The 11,055-nt window shown below is 38.4% G+C and overlaps 1 protein-coding gene, 4 non-coding genes and 2 pseudogenes across 5 annotated transcripts; 3 read left to right on the top strand and 4 right to left on the bottom strand.

Moving 5' to 3' along the window:
- Nucleotides 1-220: 220 nt before the first annotated feature.
- Nucleotides 221-292, bottom strand: TRNAP-UGG (transfer RNA proline (anticodon UGG)). Its single transcript has one exon. It is a non-coding gene; the product is annotated as a tRNA-Pro (tRNA).
- Nucleotides 293-686: 394 nt separating this feature from the next.
- LOC147554863 (U2 spliceosomal RNA) lies at nucleotides 687-856 on the top strand (annotated as a pseudogene).
- Nucleotides 857-3,026: 2,170 nt separating this feature from the next.
- Nucleotides 3,027-3,225, top strand: LOC147554864 (U2 spliceosomal RNA). The gene has a single exon (XR_015235553.1). It is a non-coding gene; the product is annotated as a U2 spliceosomal RNA (small nuclear RNA).
- Nucleotides 3,226-3,611: 386 nt separating this feature from the next.
- Nucleotides 3,612-3,683, bottom strand: TRNAP-UGG (transfer RNA proline (anticodon UGG)). The gene has a single exon. It is a non-coding gene; the product is annotated as a tRNA-Pro (tRNA).
- A 639-nt stretch (nucleotides 3,684-4,322) lies between these two features.
- Nucleotides 4,323-8,303, bottom strand: LOC147554866 (pentatricopeptide repeat-containing protein GUN1, chloroplastic-like). Its single transcript, XM_086659915.1, has 4 exons — nucleotides 5,833-8,303; nucleotides 5,484-5,700; nucleotides 4,819-5,003; nucleotides 4,323-4,742 (listed from the first exon to the last, which is right to left on the bottom strand). The coding sequence occupies exons 1-4, from the start codon at nucleotides 7,746-7,748 to the stop codon at nucleotides 4,478-4,480; spliced, it is 2,583 nt and encodes an 860-aa protein (XP_086516041.1). The 5' UTR covers nucleotides 7,749-8,303; the 3' UTR covers nucleotides 4,323-4,477.
- A 913-nt stretch (nucleotides 8,304-9,216) lies between these two features.
- LOC147554867 (receptor-like protein kinase FERONIA pseudogene) lies at nucleotides 9,217-9,861 on the top strand (annotated as a pseudogene).
- A 1,089-nt stretch (nucleotides 9,862-10,950) lies between these two features.
- TRNAV-UAC (transfer RNA valine (anticodon UAC)) lies at nucleotides 10,951-11,024 on the bottom strand. The gene has a single exon. It is a non-coding gene; the product is annotated as a tRNA-Val (tRNA).
- Between the last annotated feature and the right edge of the window lie 31 nt (nucleotides 11,025-11,055).

An 11,055-nucleotide genomic window follows, 5' to 3' on the forward strand; every position in this document is an offset into this window, starting at 1 on the left:
TAAGTACCTCCTAATACACATGACATAAGTAGTCCCTTGCCCAACTACTACTTAGCAGTACAACCACCATCATATGAGGTGGACGGTTTGTTTGTTAGGCAGAATCAAGTGTGTAGTAGTACTACTACTAGTAAGGGTGTTTCGGACTCCATTAAGAGCATCTGCAATCATTCATTATTGGGTAGTAGTAGTATCAGCAGCTTAGTTGACGAAAAAGTTAGGGGCATTCCGAGAATCGAACTCGGGACCTCTCGCACCCAAAGCGAGAATCATACCACTAGACCAAATGCCCATTTGTTATTAAAAAGCTTGTATCATTACAACCTCCATCTTAATCATAAAATAATTAGACATTAGGTATTGTTACTTAGATGATATATCCAGTCGCATGAAGATCCATATTCAATATTACCCTTAACCATTCGTCGCATAAATGTAATAGATCTAAATACATCAGAAACTAATTTGTTAAAAAAGATAACCCAGCTTAATAGAAGAGAACAGACCCAATATCATTCATTGATTAATAGAGTGTCAGATATTTTATACTACTAGGGTTTCTACTGAAGAAGAACCAAGGGGCACTCGGAATAGCGTCGTCGTCTTAGGTCCCACATCATCGATGAGCAGAGAAATAAAGGCACTCTCAGGAACAGAGAGCTAGAAAGGAGGAAAATTGAAAACTCATACCTTTCTCCGCCTTTTGGCTAAGATCAAGTGTAGTATCTGTTCTTATATATGTGACTCACACGATATTAAATTAATTTTTTTCAAGGGGGAAAATCCACTGCAGTAGCTTGCTATTGGGATCCTGAGTGTTGCCTTGCACTATTGCAGAGGCTTGGGCACAACCCCACCAAAACAAAGTATATAAGCACTTTATTTACAACATTGAGGAAACATGGGCATTGCTTATGGGCTCAAGTTCATTCGGTTCAAATATGGCCTTGGCAAGCAGCCGAGTGTAATTGTGTGTGTGTGAAAGGCCATGGGCTATGGTACTTAATTTGAGCTCCTATTGGCACACTAAGCTCAGGGCCATATTCCTGGAATCCGGGGCCTCGGACATAACTCAAAATACGGGCTTGGGTATGGGTGTTCAGTCATGTGCAGATTATGTTCATAAGCTCACTCTAGATCATAACCGGACACATAGGATAGTGTCATGTTCAAACACTTTCTCACTCTAGATCATAACCGGACACATAAGATAGTCTTTTCTTGTTCAGTCATGTTCAAACACTCTCTCTGGATCACGAGCGTTACAACTACACTACAGAAAGGCATTAACGACTAATCCGAGTAAGAGAACATTAGGATGGAAAGAGACGACAAGATGAAGCACATTCATTTATTTAAGTACGAGGTCATTCATAGCCACTACTCGAACTCGTACATACATAATAGTAGTGTTTTTCACTTTTATGAGTAGGTAATAATACAATTTTGATACAACCACCGAAAATCTCAGCAGATTTCTAACCGAAATTCAAATCAAAGGCCGAGCTTTTTGGATTTTCTAGAGAGACCCGACAATTTAGGTCGTTAATTTTGATTTCGCTCCGAATTCGTCTTTGACTTCCGAAGGCTGTATCATTTTCCATAATAATAAGTTTAAGGTCCACCAAATGAACCTCCACCAAATCTAGCTCCTGAACTGGCTCCTGCTCTTCCAGATTCAGCATCATTACCTCCACCAGTTCTGGCTCCTGAACCGAATCCTGCTTTTCCAGATTCAGCATCATTACCTCCACCAGGACCTTCGGTTAACCCTTTAGCTGCAGATCCAAATTGATCACCAGGACCACCTTGTCCTTGTGTGAATTGAACCACCATGAGCATGGTAATAATGAGCATACAAACAAACGCTACTCCACCATTGTTGCTTAAAACCTTTCCCATATTTCCTAATTAATTCCCAAGATGACGAAAATAAGATGAAAACCAAAAGTTAAGAATCAAACCACAGTTGATAATTTGTGTGTTTCAATAGACATCCCCTTGGCTATATTTACAGAACAAATGTTAACTCACTAAAATGGTCCATCAAAAGACAACTACCACAATTGAAAGTGTCACTCTACACCATACCATTTCCTTGCCAATTGGTCATGGGCTTAGTAACCAAGAATTCAGTTCATTACCAACTAGCTTTGAGTTGGGTGACTGCAAATTTAAGATTGATATCATAGCTACACGTAAACATGTGATTGGCTAGACAACTGTATTTGCTTCACGTTGCTTAGAAAACGTCACATGTGAGAGACCACATGAGAATAGTCACACGTGAAAAAAGAGTATTATTATTTAGGTCCTCTCAGCTTATTACCAATAATTGTTAAGATGATAAACTTTGATAGACTAAACACCCATAGAGAGGCATTCCCAGACTAAACACTCGTGGAGGGGCATCTGAGAATCATGCCACTAGACCAAATCCTCACAAGATAAAAACACTAAATAAGTCTCCATTAAGAAAAGTTATAAAACATTACTAAACGTAGACAAAAGAATAACGGAGTGGCATTCCAAGTATCATCCCACTTTTCATCAAAAAAAAAAAAAAAAAGTATCATCCCACTTCTTTCAACAAAAAAAAAAAAAGTATCATCCCACTTCACTAAATAAATCTCCATTAAGAAAAGTTTGTAAAGCATTACTAAATCTCTATTAAGTTTGGGAGTGTAATCTTAGTCATCCAAGATGGGTTTGAGAGATATAAATACAATCCTTTGGAATAAGTTTGAGAGGTATTATCTCAGCTGTTAGAGATGAACTTAGAAGGTGTAATCTTGACCATTTAATAAGATGATATATTGGAAAAAAAAGATACTATATACAAGTACCGAAAGCGAGAATCATACCACTAGACCAAATGCCCTTTTACTTGTTAAATCCAAAATGTAATTATATATCAAGACTCAGATTGCACTCTAGTCTTATATTTGGTCCCATACTGATGTGAGAAGAGAAAGAGAGACTAGTGGTTAGAACTATAAAAGAAGACAGAATTGAAATTGCAATTCATACCTTTCTCGGCCTTTTGGCTAAGATCAAGTGTAGTATTTGTTCTTATCAGTTTAATATCTCATATGTGGCCCATTCGGTCACACGATATTAAATTCATTTTTTTCATGGGTGAAGGCCCATCACAATAGCTTGCTATTGGGACCTTCATTCGTCGCCCTTTGTGTTGCACTACTGCATGGGCCTGGCGCAACCATCACCTCTTAATTCTAAACTTCTACACACTTTTTGTTTCAAGATCATACAACAATCACCTCTACTTGGTTCAACTAGACCCTACTGCTAAAACCCACACTAGACTAGACAAGGTTGTCTGTGGGTGAGTTTGGAAAAGATTGTCTTAAAACCTATCTAACTTGTGCGAGAGACTAGAGTGTTTGGGAAGGATAGGAGTTTGGGTGAGAGAGATGTTGGAGGAGGAGAAAGATGAAAGTGAGAGACATATAACACGACGCGGGACGAGAGAGAGAGAGAGTCTAAATTGCTATAGAAGGAAGAAAAAAAACTTGGATTAAGGTATAAAAAGTTCTCAATAAGATTTGGCTGAGCTGTTGTTGTTGTATCTTAGAATAAAAAATAGAAGTGGGGCATTCCGAGAATCGAACTCGGGACCTCTCGCACCCAAAGCGAGAATCATACCACTAGACCAAATGCCCTCTTGTGATGAAAAGTCCTACCTCTCTTTGAATTAACGAGTTTCCAAAATTTATGTTTAAGTTCAGTGTGACAACCCCCTCAAAATCAGCTAAAGGGCTAACAAACATAGAGGAACAAGGGATTTGTGAGATAGGAAGTTAGATGTGCCGTATCGAGACTCACTTGTTATGGATCAAGCGCAACATTGGACCGCACCCCAACCCTACCTGAACCAACTACAAACCTACCTGAACCAACTACAAACCTACCTGACTGGCGAGTGAAGGCATAGTAGTCGGTCAATTTTGAATGGATCGAACGAAAGGAATGCTCCACTGGTGTTTTGATGATTTTAAGCTAAAACCAAACGTTTTATCAAGTCCAATTCTATACATCCTCCTATCATGGACTGATATGTTTTAGGCCTTGGTCAACAAATAATCATATCATCCTTAAAGCTATGTCATTGGACAACTTGAAGAAATTACAACCCCAAAGAAAACGTCACCTTTCTTTTCTCTTTAGCTCTTCGATCCTATAACGTAATCGCCAATCGTTTAGCTAAAAGAGCTAGGAGGGTATTACTACGACGACTCTGAGAGGACATACCTCCATTTCTATGTAAATAACAACGTATCAAGAAATCTAGTAAGGAGAAATTTAAAAGGGAAGACAATATATAATAACCAAATATTTCATTTTCAAAATTTTTCTGCACATATAAATTACAGAGTTGAGGAAGCCAATTTACCCAAAACTATCTTCCCAAGCAAGTTGACCAAAAACAAAAAAAGGTATTACAACAACGTTAATACTACAACGAGAGCACTTGCAAATCCGGGCATTGATTCAAACCTGCATTTTCGGGATGGATTCTGTCGTCATGAAGAATGAGGACCTTTAATATACCTGATTCTTGCAACCATGCGGACACCATAGGACCTGTCGATATAAACCGTCCTAGATTGCATTTAGCTACATGGAACGGTGCACCAATTCCAGCCAGAAGTGACCCAATTGTACGTCGGAGGGTGCTGTCCCCGACTACTTTACTGTGTTTTCCCCATCCTGTCAAAATACTGCATCGAGAAGATAATATAAGAACGCAGATAATGTTAGATATAAAAGAGATGGTGTTCAGATTGATTTATATACCTTAGTAACTTTGGCAATTCATGTCCTTCAAAAACAACAGAGCGTATATTGAGGAGCCACGTATGAACCATTGCCTGAGCAGCACCAGAAGACATCATATGCAAATCCAAGCTAGAATCACACCATGTTTCCTCCCATACATTTCTGTGTTTTCCTTCCAGCATTACCATTTGGGCACGTCGTCTCTGGAAATATGTTTTCATGGCCTTTAGTAATATTATGAAACATAATGCTGTCTTGAAAAAAAAAACGTCTTCAAATTATATATTGGAAGCCACAAACAATTTTCATATGATAGATCACAGATTCGACTAATCAAAACAGTGTTGCATCACAAGAACGTTTATATCGTCGCGACTTTGTTGATTTACTTATGGGGTCGCGTATATGATACATGCTTTGATCTGAAGCGTCAGTGTAAAAGAGCCAAACCAGTTCATCGAGCATAAACCATTCACAGAGGATGTCATAATTAACACTAAAAACATAATATGACTAACTATGTTTCTCAAGTATGCAAGTAAAAGTGGCAGCTGGAAACAAAAATGAAGATAAAATAATGGTTTCCTCAAAGCATGGCTCAAACACGAGCAAAGAGTTGTAAAAGAAGTCAGGAAAAGGGGTTTGTTAAGTACGCAAGAAAAACCAATGAAAACTGTGCCCACCTGTCCAAAGTGCCAAAGCATGTCAGTTAGAGCATTGTAAAAGGCAGATGCAGTGAAAGAGTCCATGTGTCTGACTTCATCAAACAGAGTTCGAGCTTGAATCCACACTTCTTCCCTCCCACCCATCAGAAGCCCATGCGCAACCCCATAAACCTGATTATCGAACAGTCGGAGTTCCTCCAACAACATCGAAGCATCTTCATATGAATTGCAACGGCTGGAAAAGTTAAGCACAAAATTAACAAAGTTAGCATATGACTGCATGACGGCTAGCTAAAACACAACCCAGGGAAAGACGATTCAGAGTAAAAATAGTTTGAATTTGAGATATATGTCAAAAGAGTTATACCTGCAAGCATTTAAAATGGCTGAGAAGGTAACAACATTTGGTTTAATGTCCAGTTCATGCATCTTATGAAATACGGCCAGAATGCACGATATCTCTTGAGAATTCCCTCTAGCATCTACTCTCACGGAATTCTCTTTCTCAGCAGCTAGCTGCCTAAAGATCTTTATAACTTGGTTATCCTCCTCTATGTAATCCACCTTACTATTACCATTCTCTTGAACAGCGGAACCTGAAGACTCAGACTGCATATCATCGGTCTCATCAGTAGAGCTCTCTTGAAATTTTACAATTGGAGAACGACCAAAGGCATCGATGATTGAATTATATGTGACGACATTAGGCCTTATCCCTTCACTTGTCATCTCATCAAGCAAGGAAACAGCAAATTCCACCATACCACTTTTACAGAAGACATCAATTAATGAACTATAGAGAACGACATCGGCTTTCATTCCTGCCTGCTTAAACTCTCGAAATATCTCCATTGCCTCTTTGAACATACCCCCTCTCGAGTAAACATCTAGCAGAGTAGAGTAAGTCAATATATTAGGAGAAATCTTTACTGATTTCATCTCTCCCAATAATCTTTGAACTTCCGCGAATTCCCCTCTTTTCCCATATCCCACCAACAAAGCATTATAAGTTACAGAATCCTTCTTAATCCCAGCATTTTCCATTTCTAGACAAACACCCAAAGCTTCCTCGAATCTACCTAACCTCGCATATATTGCAACCAACGTATTATACGAAATTCTATCCAATCCAATACCCACAAACTTCATTTCATTAAACAAATGTAAAGCTTCATCTAGTTTTCCACCTTTAGCACATCCATCAATCATCGTACTATAGGTTACAACATTAGGCCAAACCTTCTTCTCCGACATTTCCGCCATTATTTCGAAAGCTAAATCCATCTCACCAGCTTTACAAACTGCATCTAAAAGTGTATTATAAGTAAAAATATCTCTATCGATACCTTTAAGAACCATTTCATAAAACAAATTCTTCGCTTCTTTCCACAACCCCCCTCGACTACAAACAGCTAGAAGTGAATTATAAGTAATTCTATCGGGTATAACACCGTTTCGAATCATTTCATGGAAAACTTTCGTTGCGTGATGAAATTCCATACCGCCTTTTCCACAGGCATCAATGACAGCATTATAAGTAACTAAATTAGGTTTAAGACCTGATTCTTTCATTGATTCTAAAACTTTTATTGCTTCTTGACAATACCCATTTCTTCCATAAGCACTAATTAAAGCAGAAAAAGAGTAAACAGTATTACCATACCCTTGGAATTTGGCCTTTTCGAAAACGATTTTAGCAAGATCAACTCGTCCTAACCTTCCAAGAGTACTAATCATTGAGCTCCCTAATCTTCCTTGTTCATTCCTCTTCTTCTCTCTCTTAATTGCAAAATTATAACACCACATAGCTTTTGAACATTCACCACGATTTCCAAGCTCACGTAATAAGAAAACATAATCATCACAACCAGAGAGATTGAACTCAAAACTAGACAAAACATTTTCAAATGATTTCTCATCTCCCCCAAATTTGATTACTTGTTGAAGAGCTTCTTCTGCAACTGAAGTATGACGACTATCTAAAACTGTTTTAGGGCGTCCAAAATGCATCTTGGAGACGAAGCGGGTGGATCTTCTACCACGGAAATCGGCACCAAGTTCGGTTTTTGATGGGGGGAGAGGAGGAAGGGTTGATAAATTAGGGGTTTTAGCTGCATTTCTAACAGTGGGTGATGAATTAAGCTGGAACTTGTGTGATTGAGTAGTAAAGCGATGATTTTGATGGCGATTTTGAGGTTGATGATGATGATGATGTGGGTATGGTTGGTTTTGGTAGGGTTTAGTTGCAGTGATAGAGCAGTGTGGAGGAGTTGAAGATGCCATTGATAATCAATCTGCCTGCCCCAAAATGGAACAGAGAGAGAAGACTTTTAGGGTGTGTTAGATTTTACTTAGAGCTTACTCCCTTGTTGACAGCTAAGAAGATCATCCCACCGTTGATCTTAGTAAGATATCTCCTGTTGACTTTCTTAGACTAGTAATTTAGGGCTAATTCTGTTTTGGTCACCTAAACATAACCTAACTCACCAAAATGACACTTTATCCTTTCTCTCTCTTCTTTGTTGGTTAATATGGGTGTTTGATTCTTGTGGACTACCTGAAATAAATCCATCCAGCATGGACCGTAGAGGATTTTGACCCGTCACCACCATTTTCTTTCTCTCGTCTTCCGCCCTCCCTCCTTCTTTCTTAGTCAAGTGAAGAGCAGAGGTTTTTCTCTCTCCCCTTTGCTTGGAATCAGATGAAGAAGACATAACACCCTCCTCCTTCATCTTATTTCAAACAGAAGAGAAGGAAAGATCGTCCACTTTACTTGTGTAAGAGAGAAGGAGAAAAGAAGAATACTTGTCATTTTTTTCTTATGGGGTGGCCATGGTCAACTGGTCGTATGCCAACAACTCGTCTCTGTCAAATAAGAAAGAGAGAAAAGAGAGGGAAGGAAAGACATTTGAGAATAAGGGTAAAGTAGGGAGAGATAAAAGTTCAATGATAAAGTTGACTTATGGAAAGAAATACTCAAAAGGGGGTGGGTTATAATAGAAGTTGGATATCTTTAGGGGCTACTTCATGGAGATGGTCATCTTTAGGGGGCCAAAATGAAATTAACCCAACTAATCTAACTGAAACTAACCGTCGCGGACTAATAAAAGGTTACTCTCCTCTATTTTTGCCTATTGAATGCAAAATTACATGGGGGAAGTCTTAGGATCAAATTCTATCTAGTTAATTTCTAATTATCCTTCACTAATCTCCAACTAGCTCATCATCTCCTCTTACCAATGGTGAAAGAATAACCAGGAAGCAAAAAACAAAACACAACAAGGAAAGGGTGGGAAGAGAGAAGAAGAATCATCATCTCTGTTCATCTTGTCTTTCTATCTAAGTCCTAATCAAACAAGGGTCACATTCAAATCTCATCTTCTAGCTATTTTATATAAAAGGTCCTTCTTCTCCAACCATGAAAACAAAAACACCCGTGTTTTCGTTTATCTAATTTCATTCACATTTCTCTTAAACACTCTACAGTATCAAGTTTGGTGAATCAGATTCAATTGCATTTTTATTAGATTTTGGATCAACAGAAAGTGGTCACGATACCGACGGAAGACTATGGCAATCCGATGACAAATATCTTACTACTGCATCTTTGAATTCAATTCCAGCAGTAGCTCAAAACCAAGATCCTTCACTTCCTTCAGCAGTTGCATACATGTCCGCGAGAATATTCAACTCAGAATCAACCTATTCATTTCGTGTATCATCGAGGTCTAGACATTGGGCATGACGATGATTCGGGACAATATATATACCTCCAACTAATAATTCGGGACTTACCCGAACTTGGTATGACGATTCTCCTTACTTATATGGTGCTGCATTTGGAGTCACCGGTGATGAAACTGATAAAGTTAATGTCTGATATCCACCTGATTTGCCAAAATATATAGCTCCTATTGACGTTTACAGTACTTTGAGGTCAATGGGTCCAGACTCTAAACTCAAACGGAATTTTAATCTCACTTGGGTTTTTCAAGTAGATGGACATTTCACCTATTTTGCTAGATTTCGCTTCTGTGAGCTAGTACAAACAAAGGTGAATCAATGGGTTTTCGATGTTTATGTTAACAATCAAACGGCTCAAGAATCAGCGAACTTAATTGGATGGACAGGATCGAAAAATGTCCCAATTTACAAGGATTATGAAGTATATGTTCCTGATGGCCCCGGGGATGAGCAAATATGGGTATCATCCATACACCGATCTATTGATATGAAGCCAGAATTTTATGATGCTATCCTTAATGGATTAGAAATCTCCAAATTGAATGACACATTAGTGAGTATGGCCGGGCTAAACCCGGAACCATCGCCGGTACTTCTTAAAACGGAGACTGAGGAGACTAGGATTTTTTCATCAGCGGGTTCCAATTTGTGAGTTTTACATGGTGCTGCAGTTGGAGGTTTTGGAAAGGTTTATAAAGGTATTATCGACGGAGATACAAAAGTAGCCATTAAAATGTCAAACCCATCGTCGGAAGGAGTTAATGAATTTCAGACTGAAATTGAAATGCTTTCAAGACTTAGACACAAGCATTTGGTTTCTTTGATCGGGTTTTCAGAGTCGTACTATGTGCTAGGCCAGCACTCAATCTTAGCCTTCCAAAAGAACAAGTTAGTCTAGGTGATTGGGCTTTAAGTCGCCAAAAGAAAGGAATCATAGAGGATATAATATAATAGATCCTCAACTCAAAGGAAAGATTAGCCGTGAATGCTTGAAAAAATATGCGGAAATTGTCGAGAAATGTTTGTCTGACCAAGGTAGTGATCGCCCGTCAATAGGTGATATATTGTGGAACCTTGAGTTTCCTCTCCAATTACATGAGAATCCAGAAGGTGCAGAATTTAATAAAGATGGTTAGGCAAAAAACTAGTCTAGTAATAACATGGCAGCAATCCACTTGAATAATTTAAGTTTAGGAAGTGAGAGTGATGTAAGCGAAGATTCGAGGTTGAACTTAAACCCTGAAAACGGTTTATTCAGAGATTACAAATCCAAATGGTTGATGACGAAATGTCTTTGTATTCTTGTTCCCTTACTCTAAAACCAAATCAACCTTTCAAATCATGAACTTTTCTAACTTGTCGATAAATTTATTTTAAGTGATGGACAAGTGCTTCGTAGTTTTCCGAACAAAGTGACCAAGTGTGTTCTTCTGTTAGCTAGAAGAACAAGTTTGGATTGTTATTTTTAGATCCTTAATTTTAAATAGTTAGTTATTCAGTTTAGTTCAAGGAGTTTTATTAGTTGATTAAGTTTCTTTGTTAGGAAAATGATTGGCTTCATGTTAAGTGTCTTCGAACTCTTCAATTATCGTCAATAGTGTATGTAGATTGGGGTGATTTTTTTTTCGCATAGGTAGAATTTTGAAGTCGTTGTCAACCTGAAAACTATTGAAATATCATAAGATACCATGAAAATGATGAATGATGTAAAGATGGAAGAAAAAAAAAAGGATGATTGGTTTGGTGCTGCCCAGGCTCGAACTGGGGACCTTCAGTGTGTAAGACTGACGTGATAACCGACTACACCACAGCACCAGATGTTAATATTTCCCCACCTTCACTACTT

Source organism: Eschscholzia californica, unplaced genomic scaffold (assembly GCF_041429995.1).
Source record: "Eschscholzia californica isolate CP2 unplaced genomic scaffold, dmEscCali1.0.p SCAF_2, whole genome shotgun sequence".
Lineage (NCBI taxonomy): Eukaryota > Viridiplantae > Streptophyta > Magnoliopsida > Ranunculales > Papaveraceae > Eschscholzia > Eschscholzia californica.

Coding starts and splice junctions, on each gene's coding strand:
- LOC147554866 (XM_086659915.1), bottom strand. CDS start 7,748: ATGGCATCTTCAACTCCTCCACACTGCTCTATCACTGCAACTAAACCC. Junction 5,004..5,483: donor TGCTTTGGCACTTTGGACAG/GTGGGCACAGTT, acceptor ACATATTTCCAG/AGACGACGTGCCCAAATGGT. Junction 4,743..4,818: donor GAATTGCCAAAGTTACTAAG/GTATATAAATCA, acceptor TTCTCGATGCAG/TATTTTGACAGGATGGGGAA.